At 44.4% G+C, this 27,520-nt stretch overlaps 1 protein-coding gene across 3 annotated transcripts; it reads left to right on the top strand.

The window, feature by feature from the left end:
* Positions 1–453: 453 nt before the first annotated feature.
* On the top strand, positions 454–27,108 carry LOC124999252 (bromo adjacent homology domain-containing 1 protein-like). Of its 3 annotated transcripts, none has more exons than XM_047574069.1 (7): positions 454–1,336; positions 17,795–19,597; positions 20,231–20,589; positions 20,873–21,032; positions 21,163–21,242; positions 22,036–22,127; positions 22,426–27,108. In XM_047574069.1, the coding sequence occupies exons 2-7, from the start codon at positions 17,815–17,817 to the stop codon at positions 22,613–22,615; spliced, it is 2,664 nt and encodes an 887-aa protein (XP_047430025.1). In that variant the 5' UTR covers positions 454–1,336; positions 17,795–17,814; the 3' UTR covers positions 22,616–27,108. The 3 variants fall into 3 exon arrangements, with proteins under 3 accessions (XP_047430025.1, XP_047430026.1, XP_047430024.1); XM_047574070.1 differs by lacking the exon at positions 454–1,336 and adding an exon at positions 11,731–12,130; XM_047574068.1 differs by lacking the exon at positions 454–1,336 and adding an exon at positions 11,732–12,114.
* The last annotated feature ends 412 nt before the right edge of the window (positions 27,109–27,520 follow it).

The following is a 27,520-nucleotide window of genomic DNA, read 5'->3' as shown; positions in this document are numbered from 1 at the left end:
AGGGGACAATGTTGCTGCCAGTTTTTTCATCCATCCTGGTCAAGGATTGTCTTTGAGCCCCTTTCGGGCAAGTTAATAACTTAATTCAAGAATACATATATAAGAATAATTACAGCAGGAGCCTCATCAGTTGAAATGCACATTATGCACCATAAACATGGTGTGTATGTTTTTTTTTTAACAGCTAATAGAATTTAATACAAAGAGAATCAGTTTTTTTGGACCTTGAACAGTTTCCCTGTTCGCCCTTTGGATAATTAAATCTTATAAACACACCCTACGAGTTTCAGACGAATGATAACCAGTTTATTATTTAGTTCAGTGCACATGCACGGAGAAAAACCAAGCCTCTATAAATTATAGGTTCTCGTCTTAGGGGTGATGTATGATTAAATTGAAAGGTGACTGACACGTGTTGGGCAGAGAGCCCCCCACAAGCACCCTAAAGGCGGTGGATTTGTTTTTCCTGGCCTGAATCCCACCGGTTTGTGCACAGGTGCTCCCAGGCTGCCTGACGCTCATCACCGCGTCCAATTAACGCCGCGGCTCATCCCTCCGAAGAAAGTTCAGGAGGAGTGGCTCCGATGAGACAACTCCTGTCTGCAGTTAACGCGTGGATACCCCTTTAAAAGGCTCACCATGTTGCCATCACATGCTTCAGCACAAAAGTCGGACGAGGATGTGGTTCCTGTCGTCGTTATGTAAAGCATATTTGTTACTTAGATTTGCACAAGGAGCGCGGTGAGACTTTTGCGGAGGATCCTTGACTTCGCGTGGCAGGCGGAGGAGGAGGTGTCGCTGGCGGTGGGGGCCCTGCCCACCCAGTCTGTCAGCCCTGCAGTCAGTCAGTCAGTCAGTCATGTTGTTGTTCGACTGGTGCGCAAACTGAAAGCTGCGTACTGGGTTAATACCAAGTGACGGATATAAGCGACGTGCGGACTACTGGCGACTCGGGGTTTGCAGCCGATCGGATGGGATAGAGAGAGAAAGACAGAGAGAGCGCGAGAGAAATAGGGGAAAGGAGGAGTGCTGCCTCTTCTTGCGAGAGAGGAGAGTTGTTTGCTCCGTCTCTTTTCTCCTCCTCTGGACGATTTCCCAAAAAATAAAGGGGTTCCCCTCGAGTGGAGCGGCGCAACATCGGCGACGAATTCGCGCTTTATTTCCCTTCACTTGAGCCGCATCGCTTAACCAGTCGGATGATTCTGACTTGTCTTACCTAGTCGTTTTGGGGGGCGAAAAAAAAAATAATAAGGTGCCCCGACTGTCTCCTCGCACCAGCGAAAATCAGGCGAGGACGAAGTGCCTTGCCTTTCCTGCCACACAGACCTGCGTTACGGTAAGTAGCTGCTGCTCCACATTATCTCTCCTCTTCTTTCTTTGCTTTTTTTTTTTATTCAGGCAGAGTACGGGTTGCACGGGCACTCTTTTGTGCACGCTTTTTTTTTTTTAGTCATGTCTGGAGGACGTTGCAGAGGCAGATAATGGCCATGATGATGGAGGAGATTCCCAGGGAGTGGTACTCCGTCGGACTGGACGTGCAATGTGTGTTATCATACCACGACCCCCCTCCGCCTCCTCTTCCTCCTCCACCACCACCTCCACCTCCACTTCCAGCAACAAAAGTGTAATGCCGAGAGATAGTGTGAACAGACTGAAGTGACAAGGAGCTCGTGAGCTCGCTGATATTCTGATTATCTGGAAGGATGCGCACCTGGGTGCCAGTGCCACTGCGTGTGCGCATGATGGGTTGCGAACTTTGTGGCGCACACGCCTGTGGCATTCACTAGGCTGCTCCTTGCATATGAATCTGAATTTGGGTTTGTGCAAAAAAATAAACGGCTACTGTCGCACCAGAGAGAGAGGGTTCAGCATTCACTGATGTGAATGAATGGGGTTTACAATAAATGCCACAGCAATTAAGAGTTAAGGCAGTGAGCTCATAAGGGATGATGCTGTTATGACATCACTGATAAAGCTCCCCAAGGCCGAGTCGTCCACCCATGCTCCTCAGCACTGTTTCAGAGAGGAGCAGCAGAGGTTTCTCTTCACGTCTTTTCATGCTTCAATTCGTTTCGTCGGGAATAGACTGAAAAAGTAAGATGAAATCAGTCAAGTGTAAATATTTCATATAGCAGCCCTTTAAACTACAGTTGCTCCGGCACAGCATATGGAATAACTAAGTGTTTTACATTTATTAAACCAGATCTGGTGAGACGTACAGTAGCCACTGTTTTGCTCACGCTTTCAATATTTGAATAGCGTGTCACAAAACTACTTTGCAGACAAGCACCTGATCGGCAGCGTGAAACTTAAGCGTCGAGACATCAAAGTCCTCGCTTTAGCCTTTTATTTGAGCAAAAGCACAGAAGTGGTTTTAATAAACGCACTCAAAGAATCGAAAGTAACGATACCGGTTCTGCGGAAAAAAAAACAACAATCCTGAAATGATTATGGTTACATTATGAGTTATGGCTGGTTGAGCTGGAGCCACATTTGGCTTCCCAATGTGGTGCAGCACGACACCAGGCCAGGACTCGAGCAGAACAATTTTACTAGACCGATGCGTTTTAGCTCATTTAAGTCAACAAATGACAATGAAATGTAGTAGAGGAGAATGTCTGTTGATGTCCTACTCATCGATTTGACCCTAATGTCAGAGGAAGTTTTGTCACTCATATAAAAGAGAAGTTCCTCAACGCTAGTTGCATGAGGCTCTCTTTTTTCTACATGGTTTAGTAGTCACTAGAAGTGACCTTTAGCATTTATGATTTTCTTTCTCCTGCTGCCACAATCATAAATGCTTCTGAATGGGTTCTGTTTTCTGACAAGTCTAATTTTCCAGGGCTGCCATGAGTCTGTCCTGCAGAGCGCTGATCTGCCAGGCTGCTCCGTGACACGCGCCTTTATTGTGGTTGAACATTAATCCTTTGGATTTTCTTCAGGAGGCCCATTCTTCACCACGTTTTCTCTTTGATCCAACACGCCCGCGCCCCGCCTCACTAAACCGTCATAAATGTCATAAAACTTAATGTAGAAGTCTCTTAATGACTCACACCTAGACCCGTCATTAAATAGCCATGCAGGACTAATAACTGGGCCGTAAAGGCAATCCACTGTGAGTTAGCAGTGGATTTCTGCCAACTTGCGAATCTAATGCTTAAATCATCAATGAAATACTTGCCGTTGGGATCATTCTGGATTAGGGATATTAGCGAGGTTTTGGATATTTATAAATCTGTGCTTATATTCGTTTATTTTATTCCAGCTCCGTGCATCATCATTCAGCAGTGCTAATCCTTTACAATATCTTGACCTTTGTATTATTCTCTACAGTTCCACAGTAATATCTGGTAGCTGTCCATTACACAGTTGCAGAGTGGAAAAAAACTAAGAGCTTACTCAATTATAGTTTTGACTATAACTTGACTGTTTCCAAGTTATGCAGCGATTTACTTCTACAATTGCGTTTTGTGTCTCTAGTTAAATTCCAAACAGAAGAGGAAAAAAACATGATACGCTTACAAAACACAATACACAAAAGTGAGGGCATTTACCAACAAAAAGACTAACATTTCCCCTCTAAATGCCTCGAGCGATTTTGTTTCAACAACTCTTTGAGGGACCAGGATGTAAGATCCAATCCAAAATGCAATGTCTCGCAAAAAACAAATCAAAACGCAGGTTGTGGGGGAAAAAAAGCGCGACCACTTCCTCTCCTGTGAGTCACCACACTCCCCAAAACCGATTTACACTACCAGTCAAAAGACTGGACACACTTTCTCATTGAATTTAATGAGAAGGTGTGCCTAAACTTTTGACTGGTAGTGTGTCTGTTAGCTCTTTAGGGGACACACCCTCAGATTGGAGACCAGTGGAATGTAAAGCAGCTTAAAGTGGCTCCACCTTGGCCAGATAATGTTGCATTTCTGCATTAATATGAACAATCTTATAATTAACTATATCAGGGGTGTCAAACTCTTGTTAGTTCAGGGGCCGCGTACAGAACAATATGATCTCAAGGGGGCCAGACCTTCAAATAATGTTTGTTTTAGCACAAAGAAGTACATGTTTACATTTAATGAACTGCACTATTACAAAATCTTTTATGAACAACCAGATGTTTCTTAAGAAAAAGAAGTGCAATTTGTATGTCTCAATGTTGTGTTATGTCCACAGCTCTTACTAAAATTGTGTGAAATGTAGGAAAAGTAGTTACTTTTATTGGAAAATTTGCAGTTAATGTCTTCAATGCAATTTTTGCACTTTGCAAATTCATCCCGCGGGCCAGATCGAACCCTCTGGCAGGCCGCTTTTGGCCCGCGGGCCACATGTTTGACACCTGTGAACTATATGATCATTTAATAGTCGCAGAATGCAAATATGTTTACTTTTAATACTTTAAGTACCATTTGCGACAGTGTGGAAATTTTATCACCCCCTACTGGCAGTTAGAGGAATTAATCAAACGTGCGCATGAAGTCTGCAGGTGAACTGGGAGAAATTCTTTGGTAAAAAATATCATTAACTAGTTTTAGAGTAAGCTGAGAGACATAACAGTTACACAGTAAATAATGCTAGCCAGCATGTCCAACATGAAATTGTTTTTATAACTGTGTTGCAGCGCAAGCTTGAAATTTACAAGAGCCAGACGTGTTCATGCAGAATTTAGCTGGTTTCGAATGGTTGCTTCTGATTGGCACACGGGAATTCACGCACACAAAAGGCTTGGGGTTGAGGCGTTAACATCTGCTGTACATTGTGAGAATAATCTTGCAAAACAAGTATCGGATCGGTCTAGAAGCAACCAAGGCTGATGGTTTGTCAAGCTAGCAAGCAAATAAGAAATGCAACGACATAATAAAAAGGCGAGGCTGTTAGGATTGTCAACATGTTCCTCAAATTATGAGTAAAATCTCTGCACTGCGAATATATTTTTACCTCAAAAAAAAAAAAAATGGCCATGGCCTCCGCCACTTCTGGAAATGTCAGCAAACACTTCATGACTTGTAAACTGTGGGCTCTCAGAAAATTCGACCTCTGTGGTATTCAGAGGTTGTGAATACCAGAAGAGTCGGCGCTCGTATTGACTCTTGTCGCGAACACTGCAAACACAGCCCCGTTTGAAGGCACCGTATGTCCTCCCCATCTATCGCTTTCTCTTTTAGAGGACTGCACTACTTCATTCCTTTTCATCTGGAGCATCATAAACTCGCTGTTGGATGGCTTGGACTGTCATGCTCCTATTTGTTGCACCAGCTTGAGAATGTCACCGCAGACACCAGATTTGAAACCCCTGTGTACTGTGAAATACCGAGAGGTTAACCAAGCACAGTTTGGATTAATTAGCATTGTATAAACTCATTTAACAAGGGCTTGAACGGAACAGAGTTTCATTTATGTGCTGCACTGCAGCTCGAAGTGCAGTTTTAATGTGTTGAGTTGGGACAGGATATTTTAAATAGCTGCTGCGTTTACATATATAAACACGCTGACCCCTTCAGTGAGGTGTAATGCAGGTTACAGGGCATTCAATTTTTAACTGTGTGCTCTGCTTCTATTTACACCGACTAACAGCTTTACCTGTAATGTCTCAAAGATGCGAAGCAGATCTCCGTATGTCGTCTTTCCGAAATGTCTGACTCCAATTTTCACTTCATTTGGGTGTATTACTTAGTCAAAGGGCTTGTGCATGTGTGTGTGTGTGTGTGTCTGTGTGTGTGTGTGTGTGTGTGTGTGTGTGTGTGTGTGTGTGTGTGTTTACTCTGGCTGTCATTTCAACAGCTCCATACAGGAGCTGCTGCTTCCGATGAGAAGCCAGATCACTGTCATGGTTGCTTGGTTTCATTGGGCGAGGCTTGTTTATGTTCATTTGCTGCCATTGCCCCGGCGAAACCTTTTACCTATAAGCTATGTTAGATTAATCACATCCGCTGAACACTTTTCATACCCCATTAATGCCTTTTATTGTACATATATTCGTCTTTGCTTTTTTAATGCTGGCAGCTGCAAATAATGCCGCCTCAATACGCGGGGCAGCTTTGTTTTTACGGTATGTGCATAATTTCATAATTAACCTGTACGGTGGCCCTTTTACTATGAAAGCACCGCCCTGGTTGTTGAATTAATTTTTTTTATTGTCTTATCATGCTCTGGTCTCCATAGTAACTCTGACACTTTCACGTCTGTTGTCAGTTTGAAATTTTAATTACTTAAGTATTTGACTGTTTGACTGGGGACTGTGTGTGTGTGTGTGTGTGTGTGTGTGTGTGTGTGTGTGTGTGTGTGTGTGTGTGTGTGTGTGTGTCGTCCTTCGGGGACGTGTGGACTAAAGTTCGACTGATAGGGTGTGTCACTTTTTGTGTTTTCTCAAGTCTGTGAACATCCTTGCTTTTCTTTGGAAGAAGGAGAAAAAAGTGTTCACCACCTAATCTCTCTTTCTGCAGCCCAGTGGAAAGATGTCTGCCGGGTTGGCTCTATAATTGGACTCTTCCTCTGTGTTCGAAGCCCACTAATAGACAAACACTTTTGCTGTTGAATCCGTTAACCGAATCATACACCGACTGATGTTGTGTCGGTGACTGCATGCGGAAAATATTCAGGTTTTTGAACTCATTCACAAAAAACAACAAAAAAAAAAAACAATATGTGGTGTGCTTGCCCATGCAAACTCATGAATTCCCTCCCTTCTTTTGTTCCTTTAACCATCTTCTGGATGAATGTCATGTTATGATATTTGTGCATGTCCAAAAGCCTATTTTTATCCGAGGCTTTCATCGTGTTAAAGTGGGTGCATTTTTCCTCGCATGGGAAAATGCTGCTTGCTTATACTGTGTGTTTGTGTGTTGCACACTGCTGTAAAATCCCCAAAAAGAGAGACGCATATTCCGAATGTGGCACGTACGTGTCCAAAGAATCCTCCTACAAACTAAAAACTCCCGACACAGCCGACGCAAACTGAAAAATGCTAAATGTGGGGGAAACGACACCATTAACATAGTCAATGATGAGAGACATTTCATTTATTTATTTGTTCATTTTCATCCCATTTAAATTACATGAATTACATGTATGTTTGTCAAACAAGTTGCAGTTTGGAGTAAAAGTGAAGGAAGGATAAAACTGCAAAAATGTGTAAAACACAGTATTGTAAATTCGTGAAATTGGTTGAAGAGATGTGACCACAAGTTACACTTTAACAAATTTGCAAATCCTAATACACCTCTGAAGTGAGGCGCCTGATTAACCTTTGCTTTAGTTGCCTTTAGCAACAAACTGAACACTATAATGTGAATGTTGCATTAATATTGATTTGGAGTCACGTGCCTGGACACATCTTTTCTTTGCTCAGTTTTGGCCTCCAGCAGCTCTTTGAAGAAATAACTGTCTACGCTCTAGTTAAGTTAGATTTGTGCTCCTGCGTCAGATCTGAGCCTTGGGTAGCTCTGCGCCCTGTGCCATAAGCTGTAACCGCATGTCGCAAACATCACGTAATCCAGGAACAGTAAATGGTCTGAAAACTTTTTCTGAGCAGTCGGATGGCAAGTGGCCGTCTTCGGCCGAGTACAGGTGTGAACACACCCAGAGCGTGTTGAGAACACCTTACAGGGATCTGATCTCATTTGGAGTTGGTCTGATAAGCATTCGAGTGCATTCCTGTGGTAGTGCTAAGGCGCAAGCTGTCATGGCTAACTTTATATTGAGAGGCTTTAAAAATATTCTGACCTTGAAACTGTTAACTAGCTGAATACCCTGGACAGGTCTCCAGTCTATTGCAGGGCTAACACAGAGACAAACAACCATTCGTGCTCACACTCACACCTAGTAGGGTCAACTTAGAATCGCCAATTAACCTAACAAGCATGTCTTCGGAGGTGGGAGGAAACCGGAGCACCCCGAGAAAAGTGCGTGTGTGATTCTGTCATTAAAGTACGCGGCGGCTCGAGGTTAACTACTGACGTGATTGCGCTGATACCGGAAAAATCTTCTCTCGCCGCTTCAAACAGCACAGCGGTGATATTACAGCATGTCAGGGTTCAGTAAATGTCAGTGTGGAGATCAATAAGCGAATACTAACTTAATTTGTGTGCTTTCAATGAAAGGGAGGGAGAGAGACCTCATAGCTTGTTCCAGAATGATTGAAATGTCCCCAAGTCATGACGCGCTCACGCACGCAGCTGCTTCTGATGCACACAATCCACAAATTATTACCCACCAATTACTTGCATACGGAGCATAAGAGTGCTGTCGGATCTCAAGTCATGGCAGGGTTGTTTTTTTTTTGGGTGACAGGTGTAACCACAGGTACTTTTAGCTGACCATTTGCCGGGCAACCGCGGAACATTCTCCGTCCTTTTGCCTCCTATTGTTCCTCAGACGTCTTCTGTCTTTGCTGCGTTGCCGCGCTTTTAGTAAAAGTAACTGTTGATCCCCATGGATGAGCTTCCAGTGCCATCATGAGCTGCCGGGTTCCGATTACTTTTGTTTGAATTATACAGAGAAACTCAACACAACTAGCAATTGCTGTGTAATTACAGAGCGATGCCAACACCAGCACACGAGTACAAAATATTTATACCGGTGTAGTCCACTCACATAGGCTACGATGTAGTCTCTGTGTGGAAGTAGAAAGCCGTTGCCTTTGAACAATTGTGTATAAAAGTGCGTTTGATCGTTTAAAAATCATATCACTAATTGATCTAAAAATGTGCTTACACACACACACACACATTTATTGCGTTGTTACGAAATACTGGCATCAGATTTAAAATAACTCAGAGCACGGCTATATAATGTGAATAGAATTCCAGTGAATGTGTGTTAAAGACATGTGGAGTATAAGGGCGTCCAGCAGAGCAGTTTACTGTGAGTTTCTGTGAACATTTCATTACTGTAATCATTACTGAGTCTAAACTGTGGCCTCCGTTCTCAGAGAGGAGACAAAATGTTAACTTTTCACTGCTTTTTACATTAAATAGCAAATCATAGTTACTCGTGTTCGCAGTCAGTTGACGACCGCCCTCCTTTGCCCGAGTGAACTCATCAATGCAAACCAGCTTACTTCTTAGCTTTGCAGCCTTGGCGGACGGTGTTCTCATATCAAATCTGCGCTCTCCACAAGCGGCGCTTAAAAAAAAATGTGATTAGGTTTTAATGTGACAATGCAACTGATTGGATCAGCTTCCCAAAAAAGTGGAGGTATTGATTATTCGATGTTGTACAATGCGGCAATCGCTTAAGTTGCACGAGCGGCTTGGCATGTAGCGGCCATTGTTTGGGGAGTTTGAATAGGTGCATTAGCTCTGCATTCATCACTTCGGTTTTCTGTCTAATTCTGCTCTCTCAACCTCCCTGACCTTCTCCACCCTTTCTTGCCATTAAATAAAGACTGGGTTTTGGATTAAGTGGCAAAGTGGCCGCTTTTATCGACACCAAGTCCTTTTTCTTTCAGATTACATAAGCCATTAGAAAAAAAAAGTCTTTTCAACCTTTCTGAGCGAAATGGGGAGGAAAAAACTGCAGTAGATGCTTTTTACAGACCCAAAGCAATTAAAATAGATGATCTGTGGTCTCAAGCAGTAAACAAAGGTGCAAAGAATCTAAGAGTATGCTCCTGTTTGTGTCGCGGTGTTTCACAAGAGTTAAAATCAAGCGACTGCATGCGTAGATAATATGTAAGATGGGTTAATTACATTGATTTGGTGCTACGGAGTCCACTTTTTGACTATCTTGACTAACAAAATAAAAATGTGCAGTCACTGATGAGTAACTAAATGTTAGTACGTGATTAAGTTCTAATTATCCTATCATCAAGAAAGTGTCGGACCATTGCCAAACACTGTTAACTGGCAGGACACGGAGTGACAGAGTCTGTGAGAGTTTTTTTTTTTTTTTTTTAAATGAGGTACAGAAACTCATTTAATACAGGAGGCACGCTTCGTGACAGAATAGTGCGGGTATAATGGTACTGGATGGTGGCAAGCAACAAGCACAACTTGTACATCTTGCTGAAAGGATGCTTCCAAGATCCCAGCCATGTAAACCTCCACACTGGAGATGCTTCTTTCTGCATTGGCGTTTTATGCCCAAATGTACATTTCTGAGTAATTATGCAGATTTATTTTTTATTTTTTTACCACTCTAACAAAATATCTATATAAAAGACTCAGAATAGTCCCTCTAGAGTTTCCCTGGCAATGCTGAGTAGGCTTTGAAACTGCATTTTAGTGCGTATGTTGAACAGTTTTAAGTCCGTTATGTAAAGTCTGCACAGTGACTGACATTTAATGGCAACTGGAGGATGCAAGGAGACATAGGTTTTTGTAAGATCTGGCCACGACCCTGATGACATTTGAAGATGGGACATTACTGCAGTTTCCATCAGCTGCAACATAAAACCATTGCTGATTAATGAAATGCAACATAAGGACTACGTACATTTTTTTTCCCCCCTCCGTGCCGTTCATTCTGTTTCAGTTCATCACTGGAATTGATTATGTAGATCTTTTGAACACTCTGACTTAATAAATGGCATCGGCTTTAAAACGACATTTAAGATGCATGTTGGACAATTATAAATGAACTAACGTGAATAAGTCAGACTTGAAAAAATCAATAAAATGACTTTCAGACTGGGAAATGTGATCTTACTGTAGGTTGGATCAGGTGCAACCTTAAACTTCTGCCTAATGAAATACGTCACAGGGACTCGTGTCATTTATTACAGTGTTGCTTCCCCTGCCACTGTCAATGTGTGTACTGAAGTTTACATCCCAACAATGCACAACAAAGTTTTAATGAGGTATAGCAACTCATTTTGAGACAGGGAGCAGGCTTCCAGACAGAGATGTGTAGACAATGTGGGTTGTCGAAAGCACCACACACACAACTCGTCCATCTTGATGAATCCACTTATATTAGCATTGTATTAGCTTTCATTAATGCAGGCACAGTTTATGTCAAAATGGGCACTTCTAGGTGCAATCCAGCTTATTTTTTGAATTCAACACCTGAGAGGATGTGGGTGTAGTTGGGTTTTTCTAAGATCCTAATGGGACTATAAAATATTATCGTTTCTAGTTCCATCAGCTGCAACACCAAACCGCCGGTAATGTTCTGAAACTCTTTTTGTCCTACATGTGTATTATAGTTGGAGAGCATTTCCCAATAATGGACAGTGGTTTGAAAGGAAGTTTAACTGCTGGGGGAACACTTCTCTTCTTATTTTACAGTTGGAGGATGGGCTTGATTTATAGCCTCACGGGTTCATGTTGTTTCTGTCCAAGCTTGTTAAGGCAACTTATTACCTTAATGTCTTCAACTGAATTTATTTAATGAATCAAACAGGAGTTGAAATATAACTCTTTTGGAGCCTTGTGCATTCATGCAATCAGCATTAATTGATAATGATGAGTAGTCTATAATGGGACTTTAAAGAAGTTATGTGTGCGTTTTCTGGCTTGTGCATCTTGTCACTTGTCAAACTAAAATGAGGAGCATTTAAATGCCAGATCTGTCGTGGACCACATGGGAAACGGCTGACACCGTCATTAAAGCCGCGATCGGGCGTCGTGTTAATTTCACGTTTTGTACAGTCTTTCGGTTGGTTGGTCTGGCTCGGTCACGACAGATGACAGGGTGAGGCTGGCTGCCTGTCGTTGTCGGGTCCGGGAGGGGAGGGGGGGCGGCGGCAGACGATCATCCATCGCCCATGATGTAGCGCTGTGTGTTTTTAATGCGCTGGAACCAAGTTAGCTCGGATACTGCAAATATTTAGTTTCTGATTTCGCTCGCCCCCTCCCCTCTTCACGATAAACAGCTGTTTGTCCGTCATTGGAGGACGGGGGTGTCAAGCGAGGCTGGTCCGTGTGGCAATTGGTTCAGATTAAGTTTCTGCAAATCGGTGGAAGCCCAACCAGGAAGAGCACACACACATACACACATCTCGCAGGCAGCGCCACCGACCGTCCTCTCTCCACTCCTCCCCAGCTCTCCCAGTTCACGGAGCTCTGCCATCGCACCAGTTCCGACCGACTCTCTCCCCTCTCTACACCCCTCCTTCCCCGCAGATTTTCTTCGACGGTTCCCGGCTGGCAGGAGGACGCGTGGCGGCGACCCGTAAGTTACCACCTCGGTGAGGGTTTTTTTTTTCCTCCCCTCTTGGCTTTCCGCCGCTATTTCGCCCCCGAATGTTTGAAGTTGCTCCGGCTGGCCAGCCGTCCAGAGAGGAGCGCAGAACCCATTTTTCGCTTCGTGCACCAGAAGAAGCGATACACGGGGGCTGCTGCTGTACGTGCAGTAACCTCCCAGCGCTCAACTAGGACTGCGATCGGAACAGCCAGCGAGTCGCTAATAAGGAATCCGGTCAGAAAATATGATCAGGAGGGGCTGACTATCCTTTATTTTGCTTGTTGTGTGCGTGTATCTGTGTGTATTCGGGTAGCACCCCCTCCTCCCCTCTCCAGCCCGTATTTAGAGCCTGGCTGGCTACTTCAGATGGGCAGCTACGTCAAGCTGTACTGTATCCCATCCTACTGTAATTCCTCGGCCACTGTGTGTATATTTATATATTTATATATATATACATTAACGCTCGCGGTGTAAATGTGTGCCGTTTTTGGTTTGCGCGTCTTGGATGTACCCGACACCTCAAGCCGATTGCATCGGAGATTCAAGCCCGAGGCGGCTGTGCAAAGCAAAACAAAAAGACAACGATGTTTCAAATTCTTGTAGTGTTTTATCTCTTCTTCATGAAGCTCCGCGTGCCAGCGCCTCCTGTTTAACCTGCCTGCCACCGGCCCCGACATGGAAAATGTAAAATAAGAGCCGCTCAGTCTGATCCGAATGCTGCCACCCCTTATTTATTTTTGATGCGTGTTTTAAGGCTCTACCCGAAAGTTAGAGGCAGTAACCTTTTTCCTTTTTTTCTTTTTTTTTACTTAGAAAAAAATGCAGCGGATGAGGTATAATCACAGATGATTACAATGGCTCCCTGCTTAACTAATGTTTTATGCTGCAAGGTGTATGTCATGTTGCTTATTTGAGGGCTGTGCTGTGTATCTTGGAGCTTAAACCGCAGCACTTGTGACTTCACGTTGTCTCATTTGGATATGAGATCATCTAAAAAGTGATTCCCCCCCCAGAGGGATGTTTGGATGCTTGAACTATATAGCGTGAAACCAGAAAATGAAACAAACTGGGGATCTTACAAAAATTATTCTAGATGGGAGTGTAAAAAAAAATTAATTAAAAAGAAAAGGAGAAAGGTGGTTGGGTTATGTGGCTATTTTTAAATTCATCTTTCTGGTTGTGTATTTGTTGAGAGAGCAGAAGAGGTTGCTTAAACTTCTTTCATCTCTGGGTGATGAGTTTTCATTTATTCTGCGGCGGAGATTCCGTGTTGCTTAAGTTCATTAGCATCTATAGTCGCTGACACCGGGGCCTGGTTCAGGCAGTGGGAGCCTGTTAACAGGCCTAGCTGTTTAGCAGCTCATTACTCAAAAACAAAGTGGCTGTTCTGTGCTGTTTTGTTGTGTTGTAAGACGTTGGTGGCTTGAGGTAGGGGGAGGGGGTCACCTTGGACTTGTCTTTTTGTGATATAATATATTTGATTCCGGATACACCGATCGGCCGTAACATTAAAACCACTGTCAGGAGGAGATGCAAATAATGCTGGCAACCTTGTGGCACTACAGCGTTCTGCTGGGAAGCATTTGGACCTGGCATGTGTGTGGATGTTACTTAGACATGTACCACCTACCTAGACCAGAGCAGACACCCCCATCCCATAGAAATAACACTCTTTGATGGCAGCAGCCATCCCCAGCAGGATGCAGCCTGACACAGACACACAAACAGTTTAGGAACAACTAAAAAAAACAAAAAAAAACAAAACATGGAAAATAGCTGTAAGGTGTTGATCTGGTGTCCAAATTCACTAGATCCCAAACTGATCAAGTGTCTGTGTTGCCAGAATGTGGTCATAATGTTATGCCGAATTAGTGTATGAATATTAATAATTTTCATAGGCTCCATAGAGGGAAAAAAAGTACATTTTTTATCTGAACTCCCCTGTTTAGCATTTGCATCAGTATTCTCTGACTCTGAAGAAAATATTGCATCTAATCAAACTAAAAATCTAATTTACACAAATAAGGCAGCTCATTTTTATTTAGCTTCTCAGTTTCAAATAGCTATCACAAATTATACTTCCAGGGGCCTCCCAAATGGTGTCTGAGTTGCTTGGCAACATCCAGCTAAACAGGATGCTGTTTGCGAGGCCGTGCTAGGAGTCGTTATAATCCTGACAAGTCGTAAGACAAGAAAAGAGAAATTTACACTGATTGCTGTCAGTCTGAACAACTGAACAGTGCCGTGTTCTGCAGCAATTATTAAAAAGAGCCGAGGAGAGGTTACATAGCACTCTTTGTCTCTCACACACACGCAGCCTGCCCTCTCCCTCTCCGGTATCTCGTTCTCACTCGTACCTCCCTCGCTCCATCTCTTAATATGTTCTGTGCGGTTTGAGCCCTCTCTGCAGCCTCGGGCTAGCTCCTCATTTAAGTCGGACTGTACTTGGATAGTCACTTGAACGTGGCACTTATCCGTGATTACATTAATTTATAGTGCACAACCATTATTTGCATCTGGTTAAACTGTGCGGTTACTTAAAGTTCATGCACACCTTCCAACCAGTCAGAATTCATGGTTTCCAGTGCTCATGGTATGATTACTGTTAACATATTCATCACTGGTCCAAAAATGCTTAATTACAAACTATACTGTAGTTAAAACATGAATAATGCTTTTAAACCTATACTATGCAACAACCCGAAACAAAGAAAATCCAGTATATAAATGTCTTATAAAAGTTATCAGAAATAGTCCACAGTGGTACCCTTCTTAGCAGCATTCAGTACATGTTTGTACACTAGTTAGGAATGGATCCAGGTGGAGTTGTACAGAGACATTAACAAACGCTTTTCAAACTACATTATGGTGTTAATTGTTCACGTTTACATAGGGGATAAACTACCCTGTATTAATCATCTACTTTCAGTATGAGATTTGGTTTCTCTTCTGCTTTTATGATGTTGTTATCCCTTTAATCTCTATCTTGGGACCCATTGGAGGTAATCCATAAGTTTGGATCCGCAGGCTATTGCTTTGAACGTGGGGCTTGTTATCGCATTTCATGTGCGAGTCTCAAAATGACTCTCAATTTGTGCATGGTATTCACTTCTGCGCTAAGAGTGGCTGCTTGAAATTGTGTGGCAATTATATGGCTTTTAGCAGCAGGGAATTTAGAACTGGACTTTCGTGCTCAGTAGTAACCGTGATGTGTGCGATACTTTATTGTTGATTTCTGTGCTGCGTTAGACTGATTTGAACTGAATTTAAATTGTGCGTCCTCTCCGATGCCGTCGATTCCCCCGTTTAAATCCATCTGGGTTGCTGTGTGACACAGGCGGCCTTAAGAGTCTTGAGAAATCATCATAAGGCTCATCATAAAAAGTCTCCCGGTGCGATCGCTGCCTGATGCTTTGAGAAGAACTGATGATCTGTTTTCTAACCAATTAGAGATGGAGCGCAGGGTCATTGATCTTCCCGTAAATGTGAAATTACTTCCTGAGAATCACCCGGCCAGGCTGTGTTTAAAGAACCAAATTGCTGTTTGTCCAGAGCGCTGCCGAACGAGATGATATCTTTCAGGTTATTCTTCTCGCAATTTACCCACCTCCACTTCTGAGCAGTGACCCCAGACTGCTGGTGGGCCTTATGGTTTAGAGACGACGTAAAAGCTCAGGCAGTTTTTGAACTGTGGTTAGTTTGAGCAGAAATATTGAAGTAGCCAAAAATTAGTTCTCTGATTATTGTGTCTTAACATGAACCTGTGGTTTTGTTGAATTCAGATGAATAAAGTATGGAAGGTATTGAATTGCAGGTCTTAGCCAGCAAGGTCGCACCACTAAACTAATTACACCTTGTCTGAGAAGCACAGCCTGGAGTTAGCTGTCCTGTGACATTGGAAAGACGGAGGAAGACGCTGCCTGAGTTTGTCATTCATTAACATGCTGTCGTTGTCCCTAAGTAGATCGCAGGAAATTGATGCATTATTCTTTATTTCAAGGCATTAAATGCCCTGGTTTTCAGTGGTGTAGCAAAGTATAGCAACGCAATCTGCCCTAAACACTATGGAAATTGAGCCTCCGAGCCCTGGAGCTGATGGCGTGTTGGCCATTGCCAGGATCACTCACACGCTGCAGCCTTAGACTGCCTTCACGCTGCACAAGCCCAGTCAGAGTGGGGCCGACAAAATCCAACATGTTTGAAAAATCTTGTCGGGCATGGACTGTTAATGAGTCGTCAGTTGGGCTAAAGTCTCAGGCCTCCACGCTGCAGACAAATCTGCACCAGCCATCGGGCCTCTCGGTGCAGCCTTACTAGTCTGAACAGATGCCCTGGCCTGTTCGGCTTCAGAGAGAAGAAACTAGAAAGCTTGCAGTGATAAGACTTGTGACTATTTTTTTTTTATTTATTTTAAATCTTCAGTCTGATCTAAACCTCATATAGTGAATGATTGATGACATTTTGCATGACTGAGAATAAAGAGATCAGCACATACTTGTATATGTTTGTGTTTTTAAGGCACAGACGGTAATGGTGAAGGACACTTCTTGTAAGCTGGAAAAAAAAAGTTAATTTGATTTTCAAAAGGAAAGTTGAATGATAGAACGTCCTTTCACATTTGATGTTGTGATCTCGTTACAGTTTTTATCAGCTGTGGTACAAATTTCTTTAAACCCCTAACCACCTCCAGTATACTAATACACTGCTTTTCCTCCTCCCTAAACACTGAAGTAGAGTGAAGGTCTGAACAGTTAAACATATGCCGAATGAGTCATGTAAAGGGAACATTCTCACAAATACTCTCCAGCTGACTGTTTGTTGCTAATTGCCTTGAATTGCCCCATGATTTCACAGTGAGCTTCGGCGACAATATTGAACGGTAGAAATAAAGAACCTCCTCTAAATGATGTGGATGCTAAGACAAGAAATGTTAAGCAATTAAACTGAAATCATTCAAAATGGCGTCCCGTTCTTAAATTGGCATTTAGTCAGCTTTGTTTGTTTGCGTTCGCTTTCCTCCTCCTCTGTTGAGATTATTGTTCGGAGTGAACGCCGTTTTGACATTTTCCCTTTCAGACTAAACATTTCAGACTTCACAATTGGCCTTAACAAGCTGTAACTTGCATGCTGCGTGCATGCCAGGTGATAAGGCAATGAGCGTGGTGAATGAATGACAGAGTGCATCGGCTTCTCCAGTGCAACATAAAACCCATCGTAGTGAGAGGATCCCGTACCATAGCTGGAGCTCCCCATATGATCAAATAAAGCCTGATTACAAAACCATTCAGCCGAATTTACTCATCATTGAGCTTCTTTATGTGCTGAATCAGATGCTGTGTTGTATCCGAGCTGAAGGCTTATGCAACACGGTCAACATCTTTGTCACTACAACACAGATGACCAAATTTATTCTCAGTAAATTGTCCCTACATTTACGTTAATACACATCCCACTGACATCACTTCTTGACTGATCAGCCAGAAGTAGCCAAAACTGTGTTAAGTTAAAAAGACCTTGAACATATTCAGGAACCAGCTCTTGACGGAGCCAATTAAAAACTTCACTATAACTTGAAGTGTAGTTCACTGGCTGCCTACTGGTACAGTATGCGCATATTAAAACTAAGACAAACTGTATTTTTGACCACTTGTCCGTCTCTTATCTCTAGGCCCTGTGGAGAAGCATGTGATGACTCACGCAAGGCAGAAAGGTTCCCTGAGGCAGAGCCACAGCAGTTCCGAGTGGCTGGGCGACAGCCGTCTTTGGCCACATGGTGGCGCCATGGGCGGTGCCTGGACTGAGCGCACGTTACGTTTCGGCAGGACCAAGAAGATAAATGAGATCGTCAAACAAGGGAAAGACGTCTCCAAGAAGATGAACGGCAAGAAAGGGAAAGCGGAAAGACTGGATCAGAAGAGGAAACTGGACAGAAGGCGTGACAAGAAGCGGGACAGAAAGCTGTATCCTTTGCGGGGGAGGGCCGGGAGTTCAGATGGCGACGGGCTCAGCTGTCACGTCCTCCTTACCCGACTGGAGGAAAGCATTCGAGAAAAGGAGAGTTCTAAGGAAAGGGAACGAAAAGACGGCCGCAAGCAGTTACTGCTCAAATCCAAATCCAAAAAAGGGAGAAACGGTGAAAGAAAGGAGGAAAAGAAGTCATTACCAAAAACCAAATTAAAATCAAGCTGCTCAAGTTATGGCGAGTGTATTGGTTTGGGAGTCCTGCAGCCACGCAAGCGTAGGCTGGCCTCTCTCAATGCCGAGGCAGTAAACAGTCTCCTACTTGTGAGAGCCACTGATCCCCAGCCTGCAGCCAAACAGGCTAAGAGGCAGGAGGAACCCGCGAACGAAGGGGCGTCTCTGGATGCGGTTCCATCCAGAAGTGTCGTCCTCGGAGGTCCAAAGACTTCGCGAGGTAGCGTCAGTAAAGTCTCCGCGCCTCACGAACTTGAACTGTGCCAAAGCTCTAAGGCGGTCAAGAAGGCCAAAGTTAACAGAGGTGACGAGAGTGTGGGGATGAGTCTGGAATGTCTGCATGCCCCCACGCCCAGACGACTGGCTGGACTCAATGCCGCAGCCCTGCTGAAGCTAACCAGTACCTCTGCCACCAGTAAACAGAGAGTGAAGGCTACACCCACGGCCACTATCACATCAGACTCTAAGGCTCCTGCTGCGGTTTCAACCCCAAAGCTGCACACCAGGGTCAAAATCCACCACAAGGGACGCGCGGAGAAGCAGAAGGGGAAAAAGGTCCCTCCCGTGCACAGCGGCTGTGCAGCCTGCAAGAAGAAGGCGGACTTTGAGCCCAAGGTTGAGTGGGAGACGGGCAGCTGCACCCATCGACTGACCAAGCCAGGCTACCAGTCGCGCAGCATGCTAGCGTACCCGCTGAAACAAGTGAAGGAAGAGCAGCTGGAGACCGAACTGAGCCCATACTACTGCTGTCCTCCAGAGGGGTCAGTGGAATACTGCCACCGGCTGGCCTTCTTCCTAGGCCAGCAGCCCTACGGAGAATCGGATGATCAGTCTCTGAACTCAGCTATGACCCCCGTTAAGCGCGAGTGCCTAGTAACCTCACCGTCCCTGACGCACTCCCACCCGCACACGGCCCTCACCCTCAGCCCTCACCCCTGCCTCTGCACTGCAGAACACTGCTTCTCCAGCTACTACGTCCACATCGCTCACCCAACACACACTGGAACAACTTCAGCTACCCTGGCCTCGCGACCTCTGAACTTTTCCTCCTCTGGTTTGTGCCCTAGTCGTATGACTGGTTCCAAGCTGCTGGGCCAGCAGGTGTCCCACCCTTCTGGGATAGGCCACCCCGCCTTCTGCAACTCCGTGACTTCGCCCTGTTATGGTGAAACCTGTGGGATTGGTGGCTACACCTACAGGGCCATGCCTCCCGTCACTAACAGGGGTTGTTCTTTCAGCACAGGATGCACTGGATGCACCCACAGCATCAAAACAGGTGAGGGGAACGTGGAGACGGTTGCTCGGTAGAAGTTTTGCATCTGCAGTTAAACCTCCTCTATGTTTCTTTCCATGTTTCTTACTGCAAAGATGGTAATTTTTCAGTGGTGCAAGCCCAATGTTTGCTCCTCTATGGCGTTGCCTGTTTGCTCCAGTCGTCTTTAGCCCTCTTTGTACAGCTGTCATTATGAAAGGAACCTTTATCCTACTGTTCTACTTGGATCAAGTTATTACGTACAGAACCAAAGAGTCCTTTGTTATTAAATGATGTGCTGTGAGCAAATTGTGAGGGCCAACAAGTGTGAACATTTCTGTTTAATGTCGTCCTTTTTTTGTGGGCATCACCTTTGAAAATGTCTATAGCTCCAGGGGCCGACTTAGGTATACGGTATTTCAGAGCTGCAGGCAGGTTGTAATGTTTTCCGTAGCGAATGTGTTTATATATAGTTGACTGATGAATAAGATAAAAGACTGAGGTTATTTTTAAGCAGATTTACAGAGGAGCCATGCGATTCACCAACAAAGGAGTCTGAACCCGGCTAACATGAGCTACAGTTCTTATAGGGAAAATGCTTTTCACTGCTGATGATTTTTTTTTTCTCAGTGTTACTCTCACTCTTTACTTTCCCAGAGGGTTACTCCTCACCTCAGGGTGATCACAGCCCCTCCCTTCTGGTTCCCCCCACCCTGCCCATCTCCAGCTGCCCTCTGTCCAGCGTGCCCACCTCCACCCAGACCAAACCCCACCTGCTGACCCCGCTGTCTGGGCGAGACCAGCCCCAGCCCAGGTTAAAGCTAGCCAAGGAGTGCCCGCAGAGCGCCAAGGCCTCCAACGGCTCCCTGTCCACGGGCCGCGCTCGGCTGGTGACGAAGCAGCCACCTCCCATGCCGGGCCTCAGCACCACCAAACAAAAGAGAGTGAGCCGGAGACGTGCCACCAATGGCTGGCGGCCCGTTGGCTTGCCCACAGAGCGGGAGGTCTTCATCGCGGTAGGTTATTTTCAGTGCAGCATTTTACAGTGAAGATGCGGAAGAGATCAAGGAGCCTCTTGTCTGGTTGTGTCCTCAGTCTCTTGTATCCCACTACCTAATGACGCCCCGCTGGTAGAAACCTTAACATGCATGCAGCTGCTTTGCAGAAGGACAAAAAAAAAAAAAATCACCTCAAGGAAAAAAGATAATTGTGTTTTGACCATACAGCTTTGTCTGACAGACTCCGTTTTGTCCTCATAATGAGAATTATATCTGCTCTTGTTATTTGTGTGTGTCTCAGGGAGAGGATGAGACTGCCCTGCGGCAGTGTTACGAAGGAGTCGAGAGAGACGGTGAAGTGATATGTGTCAGAGACACGGTGCTGCTACGATCAGGCCCCAGGAAGAAATCGCTCCCATATGTTGCCAAGATATCAGCGCTGTGGGAGGATCCCAAAACAGGTAAAGGAGACGAGGAGAGAAGGAGATGTTGAACAGATACAGCGGCATATGCGCACGGACAGACGGCCGAAGGGACATATGGTCTAGATTGTTTACCAGTGTCTGTGTTTGTGTCAATGTGCTGCCACAGGAGAGCTAATGATGAGTCTCTTCTGGTACTACCGACCTGAGCACACGCAGGGAGGACGGGATCCCAGCACACACTGTGAGGTGAGACTTGAATGGACCGCAGCGAAGATGACATTTTCCCCAGTTGCGCAGGCAATAGCACACCGAACAGTTGTTTGCATGTGAGGGGCAAACAAACATTCACAGGAAGAAAAGCAGACGAAATGAAAAATTTCAGTTCTGTTTGATTCATTTAATTAGTTTTATAGTCGTCTTTAATGGGGCCCCAAAGTGTATGAATAAATGTCAAAACACATCTTGTATCTATAAAATTTTGTATATTATTTATTTCAGTGGATTAACTGCATCATCATAATTAGACAAGTCAATTATAGTGATGTGTTTGAATTGTCATTACTTCTATCTCAGTAAAAATTGGAAAAAAATAGAAATAATGTCCTCATATATAGGATATAACACATTAAAGTAAACTCTGCTTGTTTGTGCGCAAATGTTGAGATGCAGTGTACTGTTGTTGGAGACGTCATTATCTTTCGCTCAGCAGCCTTGAAACAGTTGATAGTTGGTTCAGTCTAACCACAGCGCCAGAAATGATGATATCTCCCCGACCTCAGCCTTACACAGGCCGAGATGAGGGAAAAATGCAGTTTCACTGCTAGAGAATGGAGCTGTGTTTAGGATGAATGTAATGAAACGACTGTGTTTGTCCTTGTATGGCCGCCGCCGATACACAGGAACACAGAGGCTCGCTTCTGTCGCACGCGGACATGTTACAATTTCCACTGTGCTCACAGTTGAAAAGAGTTGTCATTTGTTCAGCACAAAAGGAAACACTTGCGATGATGTGACACTGTACACCCACTGTTGGTTTCAGAATGAGATTTTCGCTTCTCGGCATCAGGATGAGAATAGTGTGGCCTGCATTGAAGACAGATGCTATGTTCTCCCTCTAGCCCAGTACTGTAGGTAAGTAACGCGCACACTCACTAACACTTCGTTGAGAGTTGTTAGCGAGTCTTTTCAGAAGGTTTGGAGCCATTTCTTTTAATTAACACCTCAGCTTCTGAGATGCGTGAAGGCCTGTTTCGTCTAGTCACACATTGGTGACTCTGCAACTGTTAATGACTTTGAGGAAACGCAAGGGCATGAAAATGCGCTTAGACACAATTCGTGACTATCGGGTTCCAGCAGGTCGACGATGCCTATGATTTATTCTTGATTTCACAGTCGAGAGTATCACATCTTGATTGTTTTCCTCCCTCAGATTTTGTGCCTTGGTGAAGAGGCGTGCTGAAGGCACTCCACCTGGCAGTGCCAGCATGGTGCCCTGCCGCCCCGACTTCGCCCCCCCTTCCCACCGCTGTGTGCCCACAGACGTCGACCCCGAGTTGGTGTATCTCTGCCGGCACGTCTACGATTTCCGTTACGGACGCATCTTGAAGAACCTGCAGTAGGGGGCTGAGGGGCCGTCGCACCCACGAATTAATCGTCGCGTGGCCTCCCCCTCCTGCACGGAAAAGGAGGGTAGGCTTGAAGGACTGAACACCCCTGTCTTTTCTGCTGAGCACCTCACGGTCCGAGGGAAGGAGGGCGACGGGACAGGGCTGAGGCAAAATACAGTGGCACATTTTAAAGCACAGATCCCTTTAGTCGACCACAGAAGGGTTAGAATGTCATCGTTAAATCCATCTCGGTTAGAGCACCAATATTTCCTGGCTGATTTTTCAGATTCTGCCAAACGTTTCGCGGAAGCTCGCGTTCCCCCCCTTCCCCGCCCCCTCGCCATCACTCCACCTCGATCCTTTCCCTGCAGGAGTTCTGAACACCAGGCTAATCTGGGCTACTCCTCAGGACCGTGTTTTCCCCGAAGTATCGTGGCACAACAATCATGTTTGTACCATTTGAAAGCCGATGGCTCAGGGATGGTCCGGCGCTAAGGTCCTTCCGGGATACACAAGCCTGCACCGTCAGCTCAGTGTTAACGGTGTTCAACTAGCCAGGGCGAAGGGGCAGCTAATGGAGAGTGTCGTCTCATTTCTCTTGATTTGTCTCCGTGAGAGAACGGAGGGTTTGGCGGTGAGGGCAGACGGGCAGACATGGGCGTGCGCGGTGGTTTTTTTAGGAGGCTTTCAGGCAATCAAACTAAACAAGCAGCTGTGGAGCAAGTGGAGCTCTCTCTATTACTGTGTCCCTTCTCCTGAAATTGATAGAAACGTTTTCATCTGGAGTGATGCTCAAACTAAAAACACTGTACCTGAAGAGAGTTTGTGAGGCCAAGCTTTCTTTCCGAACTTGACTCAAGATCAGGCCTTCTTCAGCTTCATGTTAAAACGGCTTGTAAATTATTTAATCAGATACACAACAACAACAACAACCACCATCTTCTTAGCCACATTTGTCTGTCTTGAAGACGCCTTGTTCCAGAAAGGCTCTGCTAAGGCGTTGTGGTTGTTTTTGTCGTAGAACGATCACCTTTACTGCTCTCTGTGACTTGCCTTATGACTCGCAGGGAGAGCTTCAGGCAGCTATTCTCACCACACACAAATAGGAAGTGGTAGAACGGGTGTACCTGTTGTCCCGATAGAGGTTTCATTTGGCATTGGACTAACTGAACGCGTTCAGATGGTGGGGACGTGCTGGTTTCATGCTGCGAATAATGCCCCGACGATAAAATGGCCAAATAAATGGTGGCAAATTTGGATCAACCAATTGTTGCAGCTCGACGCCGGCCACAAATACAGAGCGGTTTTCATGACGTCGACCTAGCTGCTCATCTGGGAAATGTCTTTTCTACCCAGTCCAATTCTACCCCCTCCCTCCCTCCCTCCCTCCCTCTCTCTCTCTCTCGCCATGATAAACCAAAGGATGTCACACAAGCCAGAATTCCCTTCTCCTCCCTCGCACTTCTCCTCCTCGTCAGCACTTCTGTCCTTCTTCCCTCTTTGTATTGCACTAATCCATTCCTTAATTACATCAAACGTGTTTTCGCTTGGTTCAGTTCCGGCTACTAATATCTTACCGAGGCGGGGGCTCACTGTATATCCCTTGCTCGTGTGTGTGTGTGTGTGTGTGTGTGTGTGTGTGTGTTGTACCTTTAGACAGAAACAGTGAGGGCGTCATGGCTGCTTTTGTCCGTGCGAACCGTGTCTTTCTGTTATTTCAGCGGTAGAGGAGTCGGCCAGCGTGTTCGTCGGCATGATGAATCTCATGGAATATATACAGTATATATATATGTATTACTAGAGTCATTCCCTTTGAGTTCTTGATCAGCTCTTATATAAATATACAGTATATATATATATATGTATGTATCCACACTGTTAATGTGATTAGAGCTCTAAAAGGCACCTGGATGGAAGCCTGACTTGCTGTGCGGACGAACGTAGCACCATGCTAGATGTGTATTTGAGCTGAAGGGGGTTTGGGTTTGGGTGGGTGGGGTGTGGGTGGGGGGGTTCGACTGATACTTTAAACTGAGTTGTGGTGGATTTGAAGCCGCTCTCTTTCATTGCCTTTTAACCTGCAAGTGTTTTACTGTCACTCAGAGAACGAGTTGTGTTGGAGTGCGTGTGTGTGCGTGCGCGTGTGTGTGTACCTTTTAAAAAACAGAAAGAGTACCCGATCGCTTTCCTACACAAAACGCAAAGACACCCTTTCCTTCAACATTGGATGAGCCTTCAAAACATGCAGAAGCCATCTTGTTCCTCTATTTGAGCAGCATGAATTCTAAACCCGAAACAAAATAAGATCCCCAACATTTATTTCTATGAATCCCCAGGTTCTTCAAAGAGGATATATATATATATATATATGTGTGTGTGTGTATATACATGTGTATATATATGTATATATTCTCATACTTTAAAATCTCTCCTTATTAAGAATATTTTATTACGTCGATTTTCCTAAGATGGCATATGCAATATATTTTTAGACTTAACTATTTTTGGAAAAGGAACAGATCAAGAAAAGAATATGTGTTATTTTTCATTTATTTAAGGTTAGTTAAATCATTGCAGCGCTAATTGAGATTTGACCAAATGAGAATAAGCGGAAGGACCCAACACCATCACGTGACCCAAGGTTGTAGAATAAATAGCCAGTGAGCTTCTCCCTTCCGGGCAATTTCTAATGAAGTGTACATATCTGAATCCAGGAAGCACCGGGCACTCTTTAAACAAGCAGACAGCCAATGCACAGTGTAGTATTTTTGCAAGATCTGTAGTAATTATATTTAAAGTAAGAAAGAAAATATTTAAATGGAGTAAACGATAAAATATATTAAGATTTCAGTTTAACTTATTTGGAAATACTGTTGTCTAATTGATGAACTATATCCTGTTTCTTTGTGCTCCAGGATAGAAATGATTTCTGTTCAGTTGTAACTTTGAAGAGTTTGGAGAATAAATGAGTGAGTGACGGTTGTTGACAGAGATGTAAATGTTGTTTGGTTTGTTTTGTTGTCATGGGGTGGAGACCAGACAGAAGCACACACCCAGGCAGACGGGAGAGCGGAAGTGGACACGATACACACACTCACACAAGTCTTGAGAAACGACTTCTAGCTCTCCTGCTCAACCTGGCCGACCTTAAGCGTGCCGTTTGGGAGAATGCGACTTGGTCACCTGAGCTTTTATTGATCTGCCCTGTTAGGGAAGAGACAGACAGTTTATCTGAGACGGGACAAGAGGGACAGGACGTCCCCCTGGTGTCAGGCAGAAGGTCCCTTCAGATGCCGACCAGTTTGCAATGTTTAAATTCATTTAGAGAGGTCTGTCATGAATTAGGGACTGTATGAAAATTTTCATGGAGGAGAAGTATGTGAATGTGTCAATGTTATGTAATTGTTAATTATCATAAATTCTATATTTTAGCTTTTAAAATTTTGATTTAGTTTGGTTTATAAACACCAACAAAGTTGCTATCAAATCCCGGTTGACCTGATGTAGGCTTTACCTTTAAAAATCAAAGTGCGGGTGCATTCTTGCTGTTATTTTATGGTATATTGATGGGAAGCAACTGTAGCTTTCTGCGTTTTTAATTAAATTCAATTAACCAAAAAATAAAATGTAAGATTGCACCTCCACTCACATTAATAGTTTTGATACAGTCCCTCATCCAAACTATATAGTTTTCCATTGAGGTGGAATTTAGGGATTGAAGATATTTACTGAGTTAATCAAATTAAGGATTTGCTCAACAGCTTCTCCCTCCATCCGAATCAGCAGGCCACCGTTGCCTTTCTCCCAGATGAGCACTGACCTTTTTGTCCCCTAGAGGGCAGGAAACACTCTCATGGCCTCGTCCCAGATCTGCTAAACAGCTTTCCCTCTTCACCTGCATCCTTTTGCTACTGAGAAAGATGCAGGAACTTCCTGGAGGAGGCGATGAAGAAAGCTGAGCGAGGAGGCTGCCATGTGTTATTCTCCCGAGTGCCGGCCCAGCCTCGCAGAGAGCATGGGCACGAAAGCGTTGTTGAAATGTTCCAGTTCCATTACTCAATTTCCTAGCAGCTTTGCATGGACGCAGTTGCATCCTTTGTTGCCATGACAACAAGGCCGGGCCAGCACTCGGGAGAGTGGAAGTTTCTGCGTACTCATGGTGATCCCACCGTGGCAGTGGTCCAAACACTGAGTAACATTTACTGATGCCACGCAAAGTGTTCACTCCATGAGTCAAAACAAAAGCACTTGACCAACCCATGAGATTCTGCTTTCTGTGTGGTCTGTACTGATGCTTAATTGTTTGCATATATTTTGATATATTTAGGAGAAAAAAAAAGTCTAGATATTTTTGGAGTAGAGAAGAAACGTGTGTATCGGATTATTGTCACTTTTGTCATGCACTCTGAAAATCTCTCTGATTTTTTGGAAGAATTCTATAACATCCCAACTGATTTAATGTTCCATTGAGAGAATATTTATAAATTTTAAGTCCTTTGTGAAAACCTGTGTGTGAGTTTTTCTTTCTGTAGTATTTAGAGCTCATCTTAAAAACGTATTCTTCTTGTTCTTGCAAATAATTCGAGTGTATAAATCATTTAAACAAGGGGTCATTTTTCATCAATAAGAACAATGTAAAAGTTCCTCCCCAATCAGCTGTAATACTGCCCAGTGTCCACAGGAGGTCAGTATCGAGACGCCATGTGCGGGTCAGGGTCAAATTCTTTTCTTTGACCTCTACATTTAAATACTAATCAGAGCACAGGATACACGGTCATCAAGTCATTTGAATACAGCAGGAGATACCCCCCCCCCTCTCCTGTCCGCCCTGCACGTTTCCTTTCCCTCTACCCCGATGCCCTCTGTCAGCGGAGTCATTATCTGCCTTTGGCCTTTATCCCTGTTCGAGCCTGCAGG

This window comes from Mugil cephalus, chromosome 21 (genome assembly GCF_022458985.1).
Source record: "Mugil cephalus isolate CIBA_MC_2020 chromosome 21, CIBA_Mcephalus_1.1, whole genome shotgun sequence".
Lineage (NCBI taxonomy): Eukaryota > Metazoa > Chordata > Actinopteri > Mugiliformes > Mugilidae > Mugil > Mugil cephalus.
Note: the sequence above shows the minus strand (reverse complement) of the source record. Positions and strands in the feature narration are given on the sequence as shown.

Bases quoted from the DNA above. Each gene is read 5' to 3' on its own strand.
- LOC124999252 (XM_047574069.1), top strand. From the start codon at position 17,815: ATGACTCACGCAAGGCAGAAAGGTTCCCTGAGGCAGAGCCACAGCAGT. The intron at 21,243-22,035 runs GTGAGACTTGAA...TGTTGGTTTCAG, and splicing joins ATCCCAGCACACACTGTGAG to AATGAGATTTTCGCTTCTCG. The intron at 22,128-22,425 runs GTAAGTAACGCG...TTCCTCCCTCAG, and splicing joins CCTCTAGCCCAGTACTGTAG to ATTTTGTGCCTTGGTGAAGA.